Source organism: Nanorana parkeri, unplaced genomic scaffold (assembly GCF_000935625.1).
Source record: "Nanorana parkeri isolate BGI_ZX_2015 unplaced genomic scaffold, ASM93562v1 scaffold51, whole genome shotgun sequence".
In the NCBI taxonomy this organism is placed as follows: Eukaryota; Metazoa; Chordata; class Amphibia; order Anura; family Dicroglossidae; genus Nanorana; species Nanorana parkeri.
In genome coordinates, this window is record NW_017306319.1 from 539,068 (window position 1) to 560,492 (window position 21,425).

General features: G+C 39.4%; 1 protein-coding gene across 1 annotated transcript in view; it reads left to right on the forward strand.

Moving 5' to 3' along the window:
• LOC108803095 (microsomal triglyceride transfer protein large subunit-like) overlaps window positions 1-21,425 on the forward strand; it is a 62,800-nt gene that overhangs the window by 18,435 nt on the left and 22,940 nt on the right. The window contains exons 6-11 of the mRNA XM_018574941.1: window positions 4,869-5,008; window positions 6,111-6,258; window positions 13,654-13,811; window positions 14,445-14,613; window positions 15,051-15,158; window positions 17,904-18,116. Of these exons, the coding sequence (XP_018430443.1) occupies window positions 4,869-5,008; window positions 6,111-6,258; window positions 13,654-13,811; window positions 14,445-14,613; window positions 15,051-15,158; window positions 17,904-18,116 (936 nt within the window). The remainder of the gene's footprint in view (window positions 1-4,868; window positions 5,009-6,110; window positions 6,259-13,653; window positions 13,812-14,444; window positions 14,614-15,050; window positions 15,159-17,903; window positions 18,117-21,425) is intronic.

The following is a 21,425-nucleotide window of genomic DNA, read 5'->3' on the forward strand; positions in this document are numbered from 1 at the left end:
GGGGTTTGTGTGGGTGTTGGGGGGGGGGGGGGGGTTTCTTTGTTTTTCTTTATCAGATTTCCTTTCTTTTATTTTCGCCTAGTGATTTGGTAAGTACTGTTACTTTTCAACTTCCTTTACCAGACCAGATGGCAAAGTGGCAGATAGAGGTTTGAGGCAAACCTTTTTAACACTGACAGGTGCGCTTATAATGATCAGCTTTTATTCATTTAGGTAAAACCTTTATCCCAAAAAAGAAAAAAACCTGTTGCTGTGACTGCTAATAATGTATAATTGTAAACAGTTACTTTGGCTTTAATTTATTAGTCAAGTCCATCAAAACCTAACACTACCCGTTCTACAGGGTAACAATGCTCCTGTCCAAGGGTGGCTCTCTTGCTCCTCCAAAAAGTGAAACATTTAAATGCATGTTAATCAGGGGGAACAAGGTAATGCAATATATATTAACATTTCATGGCAAGCTGAATACTTTGAATACTTTGGAAATGGTTAAAACAAAGTAATAGAACAATCAGCCATAATTAATCCCATTACTCCTCCACCACACTTGTTTCTTAGGAATCTTGCAGACTTATATTAGCTATAGTTTGAGTGGTATACCGGGTCTATATTTGAGAGATTTTGCAGAAAAATAGACACTTTTTTATGGGAAGCAAAATAATTTCTGAAAAGTTGTCTATTATATTAATTGTGTGTGTTTCAGCTTAATAGGTCTTCATTCAACACAGAATTGCCTTTGATTTAGTTTTTACCACATGAGATATGGTTGGTGGTCCAGCTCCAGGGTTCATATCACTAGCTCACCTTTGGAACTGTTTTTGGTTCAGTTGAAAGGGTCAGGGCAAGCTGACAGGTGAAGTCCAGTACTTGCGTCAGCTGTTTCATAATAGCTGCATTCTAGGCAGCCATCCAACGTGCTTCTCTCCTGCTCTGCTTCCAGTCTCTGATTATCTGCTTTTTTATGGGAACATGTTCTGCTGATTAGAAGAACTTAGAAATGGCTTGAAGTAAAAGGAGATTACTGCCTCCTGTGCTGTTTTCATTCATGAGAAATGGGGAACTTATAAAGGAATAGAACTAGGCAAGAAAGCATGGAGAGCAATATAAAGTAAAACAAGAAAATGATTTTGCAAGAAAGCTTTAACCAATTCTAAGCCTGGACTTTTTATTCGTCTCAACATAGGAAAGTGTTAACGTTTGCATAATGTCATAGAGATACTACAATAAGCTTGTTTTCAAATAAGTGCACACTAAAATATTAACTCAAAGAGCCCTTTCAAGCGGGCTTTCCAAACAGGTCCACCTGTCAGTTTTTCAGGCAGACCTAATCGGAAAGCCAATGTTAGTCTATGGGCAGACGGATCTAAATGGACACACATCCATTTACATCTGGAAAAGCAAACAGATCTGAGTTGTTTCATCAGACCTGATTGTGCCAGATCGGGAGTAATCTGATGTAAGAGGGCACAAGTGCCTTTACATGCAGCCAACATTAGTCCGGTAATTTCATTTGAAGGTCAACTAAACTGGACAACTAGACAGACACAGATGTCACAAGGGTGACAGATCCCCTCCTGATCGGATCCTGTGAAAGGGGTCAAACGATGTGCTGACCGAAACAATCTTTACCTTAAAACAAACTGAAAATACTTTGCCTAAAAAGAAACCATCTATTCCTACCTTAACTTATATACAGAAGTATGAGGGTCAACTAACTACCTGCAAGAGGTTGGAGACAATGCAGTTTTTTTATTAGAAATGTGTGGGAGGGTAAAGGGGAAGCTCTGGAAATTTTATGTGTATCATTTCAGTTCACACGTAGGTCAAATCCCAAGTGCAGGCTAATTTTGTCTGCCACAAGATAACCGCAGACTGAGGAAAGACTATGATTGCAGGGCACCATGGAGCCACCAATAGAACACGACACACTGTACTCACAGTTTATTGATCAGGATGATGTAGATACTTACAGTGTATCTGCATCATCCAGCAGTATATCTGCATCAACCTACATTATCTGTCCAGTGCTATCATATGCTCCTCCATACCCAGTACTGGGTATGTGCTGCTGGAGAGGGAGTGGTTGAAGGTGACATTTTGAAACGGACCTGTTGCTTTGCCTTGAATGGTTAAATGTACTGATTTTATATAAAGTGTATGTAGAGTCAAAACTTGTATTTGTTACTGTTGGATAAAGCAGAGAAGGGTTACAACCTCAGGTTTTTATCGCTGTATGTGTCCTCCCGAGGGAGGTGCTGATGACCATTGTCACTAGGACTGAAAGTCCATAATTTTGAACATCAGATTAGGAATAGAGGGGAAATCTTCCAATAGAACCACTTGTTCCAGTGACAGCTCTGACTTTGTAGATATTTCCACTCACTTCCAGCTGTGTCTACAAGAGAGGATATGAAGGTAAAACATCTACACAAAAAAACTGACATGGATTTTAATTATTCCTTACTCTATCTAACTTTAAAAAAAGGTTTTGGCTTTAGATAACATTTTAAGCCTTGTAAGCACTGATAAATGTAACTGCCATGCCTGTAAATATATGGTAACAGATAGCACTAGTTGGTTGTAGAGTCCACAAAAGTTTGTGGATGCAAGTTATTATATTTACTCACAAATCAACAGGATCCCTATGCAGGACAAGACAAGGCAGACATAGTTTTACAGGCCGCCCTCTCACTGGTTGGATGAGCAAGGCATCACCATCTTGCTAGTGAATGATAATCTGCAGTGTTTTTCCCATTGAGGGAATGAAGCCTCGCTTACCCAGCCAGTGACAGAGTGACCTGTAACGGGTAGACATTTTAAATGCACTGTTTAGCGATCCTGTCACTGGTTTGTTGTGGCCAGCGACAGGATTGCAGCTCTAACATTGTCCTTACTTTGTTATTTTTAATCCTGCCAAATGTACAAATAGACTTGGAAAATAATACACCCACATAATCGGAATTAGAGCTAGGAAAAACGTTAAAACAAAGATATAAAGATATTTAAAAAGTATTTTAAAGTGCAGAAAATATGTTTTTAGTCATCTCTGCTCCTGGAAAATTAGTTCTAGAGAATTCACTGGGAACAGACTCATGGATAAGTTTTGGGACCTTGACTTTGTTTTGGCAGAGACTTTATCCATGAAACAGCAGGATAGGCCTGAAACGTCAATGAGTCAGATAGTTTTCAGGTTTCAGAAATTAGTTGTTGAATGCTGATACCAGTAAGACCTAAAAATAGCCTAAATTAGCTAAACCTGCAAACAACTCCTCACAAGTAGACAAAGAACATGTTTCACCTATTCTAAAAGAGTGTTTACACCATTCACCAACTATTCATAGACAGTTTCCAACCTTTAGATCATACTAAGAGTGTACATTCTCATAAACAGGTTCACGCAGCATTTCCAAGAAGACTAGGAAGTTTATTAAACAAATATGACTTACAATGACAGCGGTGTTAGAATGCTGGACCCATGATTGAGAAAGTATATACTGGTTCAGCTGGGCACGGCAGTAGTGTCAGCAACTTTCTGAATGTGGATGTGAGTCAGATTCCCTTGCCACAGCAGGTTTTTTGCTGTTATTACTAAGAGAGATCAGGGCTTCATTTACCATTAGGCACCTGAGGTGCAGGTGTTTAAATTCTACTAAATTCTCAACATCAGCATATGTATAAAATATATCATATTCCGAACCAAATAAGTGCTTTGGACTTGTACAAATTTGGTTCGGAGAGTTCCTGCTCATAGGAGACAGATTCCTTTCCACTGACATGGACATGAAAAATCATAATTTCTATCAGCTCAGGGTGCCCAGCAAAACTCTTTGTGAATAGGATCTGTAACCCAGCCATGTTCTCCATTAAAGTGCAAAAACCTCTTTAAAAATTCTGAGTATTCCATCCTGCAGGTTTAAAGTGCACCCGTTTTCTAGCACTAAATCTAATGCTGTGAAGAAGGACACAACCAGAATGAATAAAGCAAACATGCTTGTATAGAGCTACCATATGGCGCCACACATTGCCAATAACAACTATGGCTGGCCATGACCCTTTCCTTATTGGAATCATGATGTTGCCTTACCCACATCATTTCCCTTCACTTATGAAACCACAGCTCCACCCTCCTTTCCTGTACTTTTCACATGGTGATAGAACACAGCTTGACCCTACTTCCCTGCACTTCTTCCATGTTGGTAGATCATAGCTCTACCCTCCTTCACTGTACTCCTTCCATGTTGGTAGATCATAGCTCTACCCTCCTTCACTGTACTCCTTCCATGTTGGTAGATCATAGCTCTAGCCTCCTTCACTGTATTTCTTCCACGTTTTAAGACCACAGCTGCGCCAGACCACAGCTGTGGTAGACCACAGACCACTGGAATTACCTCATAAGCCTTCTATTCCTCTCACTACTTTCAACTAGACACTTCTCCATCTGTTATGCGGGCAGACTCACCAACCACTTTCTCTTTCATTTGGCCTGCTAGCTCACTTTTTTGTTTTTCAGTTTTTTATAGAATAGAGAGGTTTTAAAATATCTGCCAGGTTCGTACTGTTGTGTCCTTGTTACAAAAATGTACAACTACTACCTGTCCTGGTGACAGATCAGAAAGTATGAACATTTTCTAAATAGGCGAACAAACAGCAATAAACGTCTGTGATAACCTATTACTAAGCCCTCATGGGCAGGGCCCTCCTAACCATCTTGTCTTGAATTGTATTGTAATTGTAATGTCTTCCTTATATTGTAAAGTGCTGTGCAAACTGTTGGCACTATATAAATCCTGTATAATAATAATAATAATTACTATAGATACTAATACCTATCAAGTACTGCACACAGTTTATGTTGATTTTTTTTAAAGGTTTTTCAGGTATCTCAGAACTCCTTCAGCAGAGCATATTTGTTACTTAATGGCACAACATTCCAGAAAGCTGTTTCACAGGAAAGATATAATTTGTCTGCCAACTTGGGATCGCTCCTTGGAACTCATATCACTTCTAGGTAATAAATTACAATGTCTATAGTATGTAAACTACTTAAGATGAGCAATGTGTGCAAGCACACCTTGTGACCCAGTTAAAAGATGAAATCCAGGAAAACCCAGTTGAAATACATATTAATAAACTTATTTGCCAAAAGATTTGTAATTCTACCCGGGTACTTTTGAGATACGTACAAATCCGGCAGTCAGGGGAGGGACATCACTTTCTCTGTTTAACATACAAAGGTCTCTCCTCTCTTCTCACAGCCTGTTGACTAGACGTTGAAGCAGCAGTGATACACTGAAAAGTCATCAGATTTGCTCGCTCTGCTCTCTTCAGCATGTGTCGGTCAGTACAAGTGCATGTTGCAGATCCTGATTGGCTCCCTCTTGCAGTCAGAGTGATGTTGTGCAAAGGATGACAGGCAGCTGACATTAGGAAAGATCCAGATATTTGTAGTAGTATGCTAGTTGCAGGTGCTTGGGCATTGTAGGTACAGCACATTGACTGCTGATTCAGAGCTTGGGTTATGGTAACTACCCCCTGTCAGTTCCCCTGCTTCCCTGTGAAAGCACTGATGCACGGCTTTATTTGTCCCCATTTTTACAGAAATGTTTCAAAAATAACTTTGTTGAATATTTTGTTACTAAAGGCTGAAATCCAGACAGATATAAAAAATACACCAATTAATTTATTAATTGGTATACATGATATGTATTAATTGAGATATAATAACATTTATTTTCAATGCTGCTAGTGTAAGCATCTGAATTAGACTTCAGTCTAATTGAATTAGAATCAGTTTCTTGTTATTCTCTATAACGCAACACTCAGACTGGGAGAGTGAGGGGCCACACTAAGAGCCAATCAGATGTGCTAAATGCAGATGTGCTGAGAAGGAACATGCTGACAGGAGGAGAGGGTACATGGATGACTCACTAGTAATTTGCTTGCTCCTTTACTGTCCAGTAAAGTCCAGTACTGTCTAAAGCTGGGGTTAGGAAAATGGCAAGGCTACTTGAGCGAAGTTTAGCTGTGAAAAGATGACTGCCAAAATACAATCACCTGCTATAATGATATTAACATTTGTTTATGGGTGAAATATTTTATTGTTCTGCTAGACAACAGTTAGAGCTGATGTCCTCCAAGCCTGGCCCTCCAGAGATTGTTGGAGAGAGCATTGAGGTTGTACTGGGAAAGCTGCCTGAAAAATACCACAAGGTTCCATTCCAGAGCCATCCTCCAAGACTGTCAGAAGATACCTCTTTGGTGAGATAATACTACGTTTTCCAAAGTGTGACCCTTTCTTTACATCTTTTAACTATAGTGAGTTCTGATGACTCTTCTTTGCAGAAAACATACTTTTAAATTCAGGCCTTGATTCTTGAAAATACAGTATGTAACTCATAGCCACACGCTTTGCAGCACGCATGGGTATTAAAAATACAAAACTATCCATGTTTGATACAGTTTGATACAGTTCAATGTCATCATTTGTTTTCAAAAATATCAAGTACAGAGACACCTAATTCACATCCAATGAATGCAATAATTTACTGTATAATTTTTTGTTACCCATAGCAGTCAAGCAGATTCTGCTTTGTGGTGCAGTTGCATTGTTGCTGTGGGTAACAAAGAGAATCTGAGTCACGTCTTCCCTTTCATCACCATCACATATTACATCCACTGGCAAAGCATGCAGTATATAAATAAAGGTACATGTTTTACTTCTTTCCTTTTTTCATCTCATTACATACAGCTGGGTGTTATCTTATGGTGATCATAAGAAACAGAGCATAACATCCACATAAATATAAGTTCATCTTAGCCCTAATCAGTGATGGACATACAATCTGTGTAGACTGTGGTGCTGCACATGGGCTCTTTAGGACTATCTGGCTAGATGTGGGTTGGGTGGGTGCTGGTACTCCCTCCTGTTGTCGTGTAGACCTTATCGATACTCATTTCAAGGGCAGATAAGAGGTGGGAGGCATTTTTCACGATGCCCAACCATGTTCCTGAATTTTGATATTGTTGTGATGTCCAACAGTGAGCACCCCCTTCATTCCCTGCCCAGCACCAAGACATACAGATGTGCCTTCCACTTCCCAGTTCACCTTGACACCAGTGGGAGTGCAGAGCTTGTTCACTGTCTGACCCCAGTTGCATATTATTGACTGTGAGAGACTTCCACAAAGGTTTCTCTTCATCTAAGCACAGTGAACACGTATTTGAATTTAGGCAGTAGTTAGATTGATTCCCAAAAATTGTTCTAACTCATGGGCCCTTTGGTAACTTTTTTCACCATTGGCACTAATTATTTTTAACATAACAAAAAAAGTCTATGACTATATATTAAAGTGACACTAAACTCAGGCGTTAAAGCTTTAAAATGCATTCAAGTACCATAACTATTAACAAAAATTTATCTTTTTTGTGTATCACTCGGCTGTAGATCGATTGGACTACAATCTCAATACAAATGAGTAAACTAAAAGTTTTTGAGGTTTAACTCCTGAGGTTAGTGTCACTTTAAGTGGTTAGTGTTCATCACATAGACATACTAACATCACAATAAAATGGAGGAGACACACAACTGCAATAGATGACTCATGCACTAAAAATGTTAAAGAACACTTATCAAGCAAACTGCCCACATAATCAAGTGTATTTCTAGTGCTAATAAGGTTACCTTTTGTGTAGAAAAGGATTTATTTGCATGTATTTGTAAACACTGCACATGCATTTGTAGGTAGCCAAATGTAAACGTTATGCAAAGATGAGAGGAAGTTACGATAAGATGTGGGCAGATGTTCCCTTAAAGCCCAGAAATAAGAATCGGTTAGGGGCAAGTTTCATTATGGCACATTTGTATATTGTTTTTTTACTGAAAAGATTGTTGGTTTTCTTATCTTATCTTGGCTTGTTATATAGTTAGTTTAAATGGAAAACGTTTAGCAAAGGTCTTATTTAAAGCAAAACTCTAGTCAAAACCTTTTTTTCTGATTAACAAGTTTATTTTATGGTTGTTTTCCCTTTTGGGGAAATTTCTGCTTATTTCTTGTCTAAGTGACAGGTGTCAGACAGAACCAGAAGTGAGAGGACATTTCCCAAATAAGGAGACAAAGCTATACAAAGCTTGACAAGCATTCAATCCACTCAACATACTACTGAGAAAGGTTTAGGAAAGCTTTCAAGAAGTAATTTAAAACTCCTGAATGGGGACACAACAGTTACAATTTTGTAGCCGTTCTTTACCACTTCGTCTTGAACTAAGGCTAGCCATACATTCATAGATTTCTTTCGTTCAGCTTGCAGGATGAATATTTTAAAAAAATCAATAGATTCCTCCATTCATGATAAACAGAATGGATGGATGAATCTCTGCTGCCAGCTATTGTATTTAAACAGCACCACCTGACTGCACCTGGTAGGATGAACTCACTGTTTGGCCATCAATTTTCCACCCAGCTTGACAAAGGTCAATTTTAAAAAATCAACTGAGCTAGGTAGAAAAGTATTGGTTAAACAGGGACTTTGTGCCAACAGGGCCATCCATAGTTTAAATTGCGTCCACTTCAACAGGAATGGGCCCAAATTCAAGCAGTATATGGCCAGCTTAAGAAAAGGTTTTGGCTGGGGCTGGGCTTAAATAAATTGCAAACAATAGTGATATAGGTAACCAATAGCAAATAGAGATCAACAGTTTGGTACAGTGAAAACTAATTTCTAATAATTTCTACAATTTAAGTCTGGTTTTAGCACCCATAAAATAAGCGTTTTGGAGCTGGAATATTCCTACATTAGCTATGGTTAGCAGCACATGTGTACTTTGGCAGGATTCTACAATGACCCTGAATACAGTACTGTACTTTACTTTGAGTGTTCCCTGCTGGTGACCCCTTTCAAAAGCCTATCTGCTAGAAAAGCAAAACTCTTACATAACTGATTACTTTCCTTCACAAAACTATGTATGATGCAGTACCAAATACAGTATATTTTTCCTACAATATAAAAAAATATATAGTTTCTATACAATTCAAAACAAGAGAAAAAGTTCACTCAAGGTACCTTAAAGTAGATGTAAACCTTTATGGAACGACATTAAGGGCACTTTTTTTTTATAAACAATTGCCATTTAAAAAAATAAAATACCTGTTTAAACCATGCGGCAGTGGCACTAGCACTTGACAACATATTGGCACTAGCACTTGCTGCACAAAATAATACCACACGAAATATGTGGCAACAAAACTCCCATCTGATAACCTATCTTTTCTTTGAAATAATACTGACACCAGGCATGTCCTCTTGCTTCCCTCCTTTTGCCATTGCCATAAACAGGTACTATTAAGTAATCTGGAAATGAATGTTTATAGAAAGATCTTTAGTCACAAATTGAATGTTATGCAGTAGCTTTGTACCTGCATTTCCAACCACCTTCTGCTATACAGGCTGATATACAAGCTTAATAGCTAGGCCTGCACCTGCATGCTAACATCCTGTAAACTTGAATGGGTCATACCTGTACTGCAGGAGCATCATCCATCATTCATTATTGTGCTGGTGCTGGCAGCCCGACACAAGATTTTAGACAATAGGCCAGGATTTAGACAACACAGGAAGCTTCAGCTGTCAGAGGAGGTAAGTATGCACTTACGGGTTAGGGGAATAGAGGGATTTTAAAAAATTATTGAACTTGTCTTTTAACAATTAAAAGGATTATTTTTAAGTTGTTGTATTTTTAAATGATTGTGCTGTAGATGTACAGGATATGATGTAATCATATAACATATATTAAGATATGTTTAGTTGTAGCACATTATGCATATTTTCTAAGTTTCAGACTGAAGTATGAGTGAAATGTTCATTTTACTGAGGTTGGTAATAACTAGCAGCAGATCTACCGTAATTAAAAATGATTCATGATACTGCAAATTAATACTCTTTAGAACAAACATATTTTAAACCTCAGTAGTCTGATGCGGCAGAATTGTAAATCAGAAATGCAATTAAAACATTTTAAATTAACAGGAAAGTGTACTTAGATTTTGGAAACTTATAGATAGATAGATCAGAACTGTTAAAGAGGAATAGCAAAATATAGAAAGCAATTCTCTGTCTCTATCTCTCTCCCTTATATAGTGTGTGTGTGTGTGTGTGTGCGTATATATATATATATATAATTAATGAGGTATTGGTGGGTAGGATTGTGGACAGTGTGTATGTGTCACCTAGGTTTTTCACATGCACCCAGAGAGGGGCTCATGGCTTTGCTCAATTCCCTCACTCGCTCTGCTGTGGGAACTACTGTTGGGTGAAAAGGCTGATTGCTGACAGGACACTAAAAAAGTAACCCGTGCTGCTTGCTTGAATTAGAAAACCCATTAGGGGTCACCTTTTTAGTTATAAACGGACTTAAGTTTAACTAGTGGCTTGGATGAGCTGATGTTTTGTTTGTTTTATACTTTGTCCTTCCTGTATAAAACCTTCTTCCATTTAAACTATGTTTGTTTGCTGCCTTGCTGAACAAAAGTGCAGCAAAACCTGCTTGAACTGTTTGGGTGTATCTCTTTCTCATGTAAGGTATTCTGTTGCCAATACCAGTTGAGCCTGACTCCTTACAATATACAGTATATGCACCTTTGTGTAAGTTAGTGCACATGTACATTTAGTGTGCTCTCCATGTGGAGAGTGGAGAGTCTGACTCCGTTGAAGCACAGAATACACACAGAATACTTTGCAATGAATTAAATGTGAGTTGCAGATCATACATGCAATCTTGGCTTAGAAGACATCGACAAGCGGCGTTTCAGCCTTGTTTCTGTATTGCAGTTAGGTGAGTATAAGCATGCCAAACTACAAAATATGTGGCCTATTCAGAGCTAAGCATCAGGTTCACCTTAATCCCACCATCCCATGCCGCATACTTTCCTTCAATCAGTTCAGCATGGAAATTCTATGTATGTGAACGCATGTGACTCACTCCATTGACAGTGATAGACTATTCAGTCCTGTTACATGGGAGTGCAAAGCCCTGCGGAAGCCACAACTTTGGTGGCTCTTACGCAGGGGTTTCCTCCTTTAACTGAACGGAGTGATGGGGGACTGAAAATAAGGTAAATATGATCTCCATGAAAGTAAACCCATATGGGCAAAGTACAGATTAACTGTAAATTTGAAATAAAACCTGAAAACATGGTCCTCATACAGCTTAAATCATTTTTTAATAACCTAACCACAAATTATTACTCTGATATGGGATGCTATTTAAAAAGCAGCTTTACATCCTTAATGCTGCCTTACTTACAAATTACATTTAAAATGACCATAGCCATTTGAAGCCTAAAACTGTTAATCCTAAAACATATGTCAAGGCAAAATCCTGTTTCTCAACAATCTCAACAATACATGCACACTTTACCATGTTTTCTGCTTTAAACACACTGCAAGTACAGAAAAATCATTGTTGATGTGCCAGAAATATAGTATGATCCTAAATTCCTCTTTGACATGACAACCCAGTGTATTTTTGAATTGCAAAGAATGCTGTGTCAGCCCTGCCTACTTCATTTCTGATGGCTTACAAAAACACAGACCACTCCTCTTCTCCTCCTCCCTCTTCACCTCCTCCTAATCCCTGGTTGTGCACAAGAAGAAAGCACAGGAAGTTTTTAACTCTCAATATTTCTGGCAAAGCCAGCAGGTATTTTTTACACTTCTAAAGCAGGTAAAAATAAAATAAAAAAACAAACACTCTCATTTTGTATTTAACAGACCAGGGGAGCTTATAAGAGAAACTATTTGTTAGAGTTTTCATATACTTTCATTTGCCTTGACTACATTCCTGAGTGTTAGGTGTTTTCACTGACATGAAGTTATTGTCTGCTCTTTTGTATTGATTCTCCTCCTGTTAAATTATTCTAGGGACTTGGATAGACACTGCAAATACTTCCTTGTCAGGTGGCTGACCTCAGTATATCACAAGAAGGTCATCAGTTCCACATTGCACGTTCTGGCAATTGAAGGCTAGGCATCTTGTCAGCTCATCTCAAGGCTGGCTAAGCATTAAGTCCAAAGAGATAGCTACTTCTAGGACGCATCGAAATAGTACATTCGGAGATCCACATCCATTCTGTGACATTTAAAGCTGGTCATTTGGCAGATGAATACAATATAGCGTAGTGAGGGATTTAAGATGATTTATGAGAGAATCTGCAGTTCATTCTAATAACTTTCAAAGATTTTCTCTTTAAACAGCTGTCGCATACTTATTGTGATTCTACAAACCAAAGTGCACAAACAATAATAAATTATCTTCATTGTTTAAGTGTAGATGTCTGAATGTAAGGCCTAAATCTTGTAGAATCTTGTGCAATCAAACATTAGAAACAGAGTCCAAGGCATATTCAGGAATTTAAAGGGAAAGATAAACTATTTCTTAGCGCTCAGGATGAAAGGTAAAATGTAAAATATATAAATTGATTAAATGTTTACAATTTATCACAAAATACAAATTGAATGCATAAAATATATACAGTATATAGAAAAAATGCAGAGGATGCTATCTGTTTTTTTAAATTTATTTCAGGGCAATTACCTTCTTGTGACATGTCTCCCTTGCTCTGTACCTGTTTTAAAATAGCCACCAATCCAAGCTCACTCCTGCGATGGAATACAATCTGAGCACAAATTAGTAAACTAAATGTGAGATTATAGTCCATCATGGGAGTGAGCTCGAAGCAGTGGCCACTCAGTTGATCTACAGCTGAGTGATACAAAAATAAGATACATTTTTGTTAATAGTAATGGTACTTGAATGCATTTTTAAGATTTAACTTCTGAGTTTAGTGTCATTTTAAGTGGAGTAATTACTATCCTTCAGCGTTTGCTGTGCAGCCAGACCAATGCAAGATGGATTCTGATTGGTTGCTCTGGGTTACTACATTTAGGTAATATTCCCTTAATATTAGAACTCTTTATTGATTATGGCCATGTGTGAGTACTAGGAGATAGTTACTTAGTGCATAGAGTGTGATACTGCATCTTTGAGGACCTTTCCCTCTTAAGATATATCTCAGTTAATTGATTTAAAGAATGTTAAATCATTATTTCTTACACCCTTTTGCCACATTTCGCTTATTTTTAGAATATTGAAACATTGACTTAATACCCATCTGAGAGCTTGCCCCATAATGTTCATTTATGTTTTCTGAAGTGTCTGTTTTTGGACATTTGCTCTCAGGCAAGAATCAGGCCTAGTGAAAGCTAAAAATATAATTTTAGGTACAAAAATTGATTAGAAAACTTCATAACTTACAGAAAGAATTACTGAATAACATTAGGGATTGGTCCTCTTTTTTTGCTATTCTGCATTGTACAGCAAGTAAGGGAATATCAGAGTTGTATCGCATTTCTATTGCTTTTAAGTCACAATTATCTCTGTTTACCTTATGCTGTGGGCCACATACAATATTCTGTCTAATAGTAACTGATAGAGACAGACGTTCCGATTTCAAATAAAACAGTTTGGACATCTCCACATGGTTGTGCTACTCTAGACCCAAGCCCATAAAGTATGCCAGCAAAGCGGGTCCTAGCTCATGCAATGTGCTCCTCATATTATCATACTGAGATACTTATAATGTTTTATTGTCCTTTCAGCTCAAGAAGTACTTAGAAACATCCAAAAGAAAAAAAGCCAAACTCACCGCCTCTAAGATATCAACAGTCAACCACTTCTATGCAGTTGTGAAGACATTTCAGCATGCCAAGAAGAGGGATATTCAACAGATCTTGCAGTCAGCTTCACCTGATTTACTGTATGTTACCTGAATCATTTTTTAACGGGTGATCATTCATATTTTTGATTAAACAGAAAAATTCATATTGTTTCCACACAACTCATTTTACCTTTGAGTACAAAGAACCTAAATACTGCAAAGCCACAGGAGAGCTTTTAAAGCTACTTTTGTTTCTCATTATGTAGAACTATCATTCGTATTCATTATAATTAATAATAATAAGATTAATAAGAACTATTAATAATAATAATGATAGTTGTTATTATTATTATATGTGTTGTAAAGTAGCCACAAGCTCACTCTCTTCATGGACTTCAATCTCAATACAAATTAGTAAATTAAACATGAGACTGTAGTCCATCACAGGAGCGAGCTTGGAGCAGTGGGCTACTTTACAACACACACAGGGACCATGGGGAACAAAAGTAGTCACCCTCCAGAAGGAAGGACAGTGTCAGTACCAATTCAGAGATGATTTGAGGGTCTACAGCTGAGTGATACACAAATAAGATACATTTTTGTTATTAGTTAAGGAACTTGAATTCATTTTTAAGATTTAACTACCGTTGTTACTCGATCAATGTTTTTTTCCATTTCATTGATTATACTGGTTGCTATACAAAAACTGATAAAATGTATATTATGTTTTAGCCCATTTTTCATTGATGCTGCAGTTGCAGCCCAGTCACATGCTACACTATCATCGCTCTCAACGTTCCTGGATTTTACCAAAAAGAAACAAATCAAGTTACAGGAGAAATTTCTGTATTCAGCAGCCTTTGCACCTCACCCATCTACGGAACTCCTCAATCTTGTGCTGGTATGTCATATAAATCTAACGTTATAATCATTATACACAGTAAGAAGGACCGTTTTTCCATCAAGGAATATTTTTACATGTTAAGAAATGAGGGACTAATTATGAAGCAGCAGCATGTTCTTATTTTGTAATTTATATATAGATTTTATATTAGAAGATGTTAAGCCATTATGTTGGCTGCATTGCCTGGTGCTATCTAGGCAATAACCATAAAGAAATGGTGGAAATTCAATTTATGGTGGACTTTTAATCACCAATTTGCACCTAATCTCTACTGGAGATATTACAATGAGAGACACGTTTTACTATTTATGAGTATTTATTAATTATATTGGTTATATGTGATCTATTTGATATTTAGCACTATATTATTCATGTATTATGATTATTGATTAGTGATCTGTTTGATCTAACCAAGAAATGACTTTCATTACCAGGAAAAACTCAAAGGGAAAGTATCAGACCCAGCCATTATGGAAACAGGAATTATTATAACAGGAGCAATTATTGGCAAACTCTGCAGAGCAGACCTTTGTGAACATAAGGTAGGCCATGCATTACTTCCTTAAGACTTTCTGTTTTGATTGGCATCCCCCTTGAAGCCCTAACTGTTGTTTTTGCCATGACTGTTATTAATTCCAGAAATGTTTTAATATGTTCTATTTTCCTAACTATACTTTCAATTATATGTACTAGCAAATGTGTATGAATGTAATGAAATTCCAAGCTCTTAAAAAATGACTAGAGATATAAATGTACACTGCATTGTACAGAGTTCTGCAGTCTGGGGAATGCAATATACAGTGCAGCACACCTAGTGCAACAGTGGTACATGAGAAATCAACACAGTGCAGTGTCAGTTATTAAATAGATAGATAGATAGATAGATAGATTTATTTGTCACATACACAATCGTACAAGTATGATATGCAGTGAAATGCTTACACGACTGCAAAAAGCATTGCAAAAGGTTTGTGGGTGCAGTGTTGGCCAGTGGTGAAGTGTGTGAGTGCAATTTTGGTGAGAGAAGAAGTGTGTGGGTGCACTTTTGGTGAGAGGAGAAGTTTGTGGGTGCAGTGGTGGTCAGTGGAGAGGTTTGCGGGTGCAGTGGTGGTCACTGGAGAAGTTTGTGGGTCCAGTGTTGGTCAGTTGATATCAGTGGAGAAGGTTATGTGTGCAATGTTGGCCAGAGGAGAAGTGTGTGGGTGCAGCGTTGGTCACTAGAGAAGTCTATGGGTGCAGTGGCAGCCAATGGAGACATTTGTTGGTGAAGTGTTGATCACTGAAGTATGTGAGTGCAGTGGCAGTCAATGAAGAAGAGTGTGGGTGCAGCAACAATCAATGGAGAAGTTTGCGGGTAAAGTGTTGGTCACTGAAAAAGTGTGTTGGTGCAATGTTGGTTAATAAGTGTGTGGGTACAGCGTTGAACAGTGGAAAATTATATGGGTGCAGTGGCAGTCAATAGTCAAAGTGTGTGGGTGCAATGTTGGTCAGTAGAGAAGTGTGTGGGTGCAGCGTTGAACAGTGGAGGTGTGTGGGTGCAGTGTTGGTCAGTAGAGAAGTGTGTGGGTGCAGTGTTGGTCAGTAGAGAAGTGTGTGGGTGCAGTGTTGAACAGTGGAGAAGTGTATTGGTGCAGTGTTGGCCTGTGGAGAAGTGTGTGGGTGCAATGTTGGTCAGTAGAGAAGTGTGTGGGTGCAGCGTTGAACAGTGGAGAGGTGTGGGTGCAGTGTTGGCCAGTGGAGAAGTGTGGGTGCAGTGTTGGCCAGTGGAGAAGTGTGTGGATGCAGTGTTGGTCAGTGAAGTATATACTAAGGATAGGATATACATACATGTCTGCAGCATATCCTTTTTATACCATAACTAGTGGTTTTGGAGGTAAATGCATGCATCAATTTCTTGGAATTCACTCACAGCTGACACCGAACAAAAAGATTTGTGCAAGTGCAGAGGCGTAACTAGAACCTTCAGGGCACCGGTGCAAGAAACCATGAAGGGCCCCCCCAATTCCCCACCGCCATGGCACCGCATGATTAACCGGAAGGCTGCCGAGGTCCCCAGCAAGCGCGGGACTCAGGCAGCTGCTTGTTTAAAATTTTAGTGCCGCACAGACGGGATTAACGAGGAAACCGGCATTTATTTACAAAGTATTAGTTTGTAATGGTTAATTGTGACTGTTAATAATATGTCATCCATGGCAGTAAATGATGGATGGGATATTATTAACGGTCACAATTCTGTGAGATGTTTTCTGGATTCTACGTGACTTTTGCACAATCGCAGCATTTGACTTTGCTTCTTGACTGGAATTACTGTTTAAAGTGTTTTATTTTTTATTTTATTTTTTACATTTGGACCAAAGATTTAGGTTGGCCTTTTAATTTGGTTGCTTTGATCCCCCTCATAAGTAATTACCATTAATGTTTTTAAAAGGCCAGTGCTGTTTTCCTGTGCAAATGGCCTACACCTCTACCTTCCCCTGCATGACAGGTTTAATCATGCCTACAAAACCACACCTATCTTTTGTTTAATGCTGTTTGTGCAATAGCACAAGAGAGTCCACCCTGCTAACATACCTCCAAAGTGAGAATGGCAATTGGGTGTTCAACAAGCGAACAGAATAACAGACAGCATTCTGGAAATCCAAAAAGCTCATTTTTTTAGGTGAAGTATAGCAATTGTGTTTTGTCTGTTTGATATACATCATCTGAACTTAAAGGGTAGAATGCTGTTACTTTGCTGTTCTCTTAATGTAATAGTGCCCTACCCATCTGTGAACCAAAGAAGTTAAAGCCCTGGCCTCTCTATTCCCTTACCGCCTAGACCTTTGGAGGTAAAAATGGACTAAGCGTTTCCTTAGAATTAGGTGTTTCCATGGGATATAGCAAGCAGATGATTTTACTCAATAGGTGCACCCAAGCAGTGGCAAAATCAAATCCACATGGTCTAGACAGCCATGTTAAAAATGTAAGTGTGACTAGAATGTACTTTTAATGGTAAAACCAGCCAAAACCATGTAGTTATGGATAGACTTAGAAAGGATTAGATCACCATGTTAAGATTTTTTGGCGCTTGTGTCCCTATTGGGGGAGATTTTTCCCTTGCTTCCTTTCATAGTGGCACCCTTACACACCAGGACAGGTAAGCAAAATCTCCTAAATGGTAATAAAAACACAAATTAAAAACCCTTTCCAGTCCTTCCAGAACTAAAGAAAGAAGTTTTGACTAAAGTTGGGCATTTGATAAATAACTCTAATAAATCTGTGTTGCTTTTATCTCTTTGCTTTTGCAGGATGTTGAACTGGCAAAGGTCATACTTCTGGAAGGGCTGAATAATGCAGAGGACGAGACTGAGATGAAAACATACCTTCTAGCTTTGAAGAATGCTCAGCTACCTGAAACCATCCCTACTCTACTTCAATATGCAGAGGAGCACACAGGAGTGGTGTGCAGCACAGCCTTGTCTGCTCTACAGGCCTTTCCACCACACTTTTTATCTTTTCAGGTACTGACACCTGGATACAGACCAATGCATCAATGACTTGACTTCTTCTTTCCTGCAGTATATGCTCTTTGTACATGCTGATCACTCTGCATAATTTACTCATACAGGAAAAAGGTAACAGTTTGTTTTCTCTGACAAATGCCTGCTATGATTAGACAGCATCTCCGATAGTTACTTCTCAGGGCTCTTAGAACCGGGCACAACACACTACAAGAGGTTTTTGGTTTTTTTAGATACACTCGTTAAACAAATCAGTAAATAACCTATTTGTGGGTATGTTTATGTTTTAAAAAACCTTGTAATTATTAGTGTTGTCTATTAAAATACTTGCATTGACGGATTCTTTTTCAAAATGTTAATCAATTTTCCCAGCACTGTTTTGGTATTATAATCCCTCTAACAGCTAACATGTTGTTAGCTGTCTCCAAACATGGCACAGCCCAAGGTGTGACCCTGTCTCTGAAGACTCACTTTCTGAGTAGGTTGTGCAGGCTGAGCACTGGAGGCAACCTCGTTACTCGGTTCATATTCCCAGTTTCCATAGTTTTTTCTGCAGAAGGGGTTAACACTGAGGAATCGAGCACTGATGCCATCTGCTGGGTGGAGTATTGCACATGCTCTATGTTCTCTTTCCTGCCATTTAGCATTGGATAAGCACCTTCCCACTGCTGCAAGTGACACATATAACTCTCTTTGGTTCGTCTCTGCTGCCCTTGGTTCGTATTTGCTGCCCATCTACAGTGACTTGGTCACCTTCGGGTCCCAAGCCCTCTTCTGCTATCTAGCAGCTGGGTTTGTGAGTATTTGGGACCTGAGCTATGCTTTCCTCCCCTTGCGGTGCTACATGTCAGATCCTGGAGACCTGTGGAACAGTCCTGTTGTCCCAGGTGACTAAAGCTCATGCAACACTAACAGTTCTGATGCTACCTGGAGGGTGCCCCCAGAGGTGTCTGACACTGACAGCCAATAATTTTGTTCTCTGCTTGAGTCTGAGTCTTCTTTAGAGCCTTCACTGGCTCCGTTGGGTATGGTCCCCTCATTAGCTCAGTCCTGGGAGGATTTTATTAGTCATGCAGGATTTCATGGGTATTTAATTGCTGACCATGTCTTACCCTTATCTGATCTGCTGGCAAGTTCAGTGGCCTCTGAGCCTTCAGCTGCTAAAATTGGATATATATTATTATATATTTTTTTGTTCAACCTGTGGGCTGAACATAAAAAATATAACAGATTCCTCAAACCACACTGAACAGTGTGGACGGACAAATCTCTTGCTGTGAGTTTTGTATTCTGACAGCGGCACCTGCGCATACTGAGGCGCGAGGCAGGAAACGTTCATCAGAGAAAATGCTCTGTGAGATGAATCCTGGCCTTTTTGCAAGTAGGTCCTAATCAGAATTTGGCCCCTAGTATCATCAAGGGTCCGGTATCAGAGCTTTCAGTCTTGTTTCAGAGAACGCTGACTTGCTATTCTTTGATTAAGATCTTTGTACAGTGTGTCTCTCATGTGGTTCCCCCCGTGCTCTAACGTGGCTCACTGGAATCTGGATTTATTTCTCTCAACACTCCAAAAAAACACAATTTGAACCAATCAGGAATATCCTCCTTTCTACTCTCACTCAAAAGGTTACAGTATGTTCCTTGTTGCCGTCACCTTTGCAAGCCTATTATCTGAGAAACGTATCCTGTAAAGAACGCTTTCTGGTTTTTCACAGGGACAAGGTGATGTTGAGACCCAAGACTTCCTTCCATCCTAAAATAGTTTCATCCTGGATCCTCAACCAGGACATCATCCTAACACCCCCTGTCCAGCTCCAGTTCATCAGAAGGAGATCTCACTCCATTGTCTGGATGTACTGTAATTCTTGCAGTGCGGGTTTACCTAACAGTGTCCATTCATAAGACTGACTCTCACTTAGTTATTAATGATATTTCCTATAAAGGGGAGCCTGTTTCTCATTCCACCATTTCTCAGTGGGTCACTCATCATCTAAACTTATGGTCTCAAGGATCTGGTTCCACCCTTTCCTTTTAGGGCACGGTCTGCTTGAGCTGTGAGTGCTTCTTGGGCTTTGAAGTATCAGGCTACTGTTTCCCAGATTTCCAATGCTGCTACCTGGTCTTCTGTTCACAGATGCTCTCAGTACCAGGTGGATATTCAGACCACTGATTCCAGCTTCAGGCATGGTTCATCAGGCGGCTCTGCAGAGAGGCCCCAGTTCTGTTGTTTTCAGTTGTGGGCCTGTTAGGCCAGGTTCCCACATAGGCGGCATAGCTTTTGCACATTTGTGCGCATTACCTCCCGTCCGACTTCCTGATTGGTGGGGAAGTTGGCTCCATGCTGTTTGGCAGCTCAATGCTGATTGGCCGGGAAACTGGCTTTCCGGCCAATCAGGAAGCTGGGAGGTGGGCCATTACCCACCACCCGGCTTCCTGATTGGCCAGCTCAATGCTGATTGACTGCTAAGCCAGCTTCCCAGGCCAATCATCATTGGGCCGACCAAACAGCATGGAGCTGCCTTCCTGACAAATCAGGAAGCCAGGCAGCGGGTAATGTTCCCTTGCGGCACTGCTGGTCAGAGATCTCCCTCTGACCAGAAGTTCCGGTATCGGGGTAAGTACGAGTACTCACCCAAATACTCAATATCAGGACCAAACCCGATACTAGTATCGGAACTGGTGCATCCCTATTAAAAATGCAACCAAATTAAGTATCTGAATTAATTGAATAAGCCTCTTGCAATCTCCTTTACAACAGCGCTCAAACTGGGAAAGGGAGGGGCAGAACTGGAAGCCAGTCAGGTGTCCAGCATGCAGATGTGTTGACAAGGAAGATGCTGGTAGGAGAGTAAAGCAGAGTGAACAGAGGAATGTCCTCAATAGTCTGCTGCTCCTCAGCATGCACTTTAATTGTCAGTCAGAGATATACTTTTCCTGTACAGTAAGTGGTGTCAGCTGGTTTGAAAACATTTCTGAGCTAAAACAAGACAATGGTACATAGTTACATAGTAGGGGAGGTTGAATAAAGACACAGGTCCATCAGGTTCAACCTATATAGTGTGTGTGTGTGTGTGTGTGTCTGTATAATGCTTTAAATTATTGGTTCAAATGGTGAGACTATCAACAATGACACTCTTTACTGATTATAGGTACTCAAACTTTGTTAAGGGAGAAAATAATAAAAGTAGTACAAAATACATTTTTTTGAAGATTTAGAGGGACACCAAGAGATCACTGAAGGGCCACCTGCATCCCGACAAGCTCCCCCCCCCCCCCCCCCCCCCCCCCCCCGAGGGTTGGTGCCACACA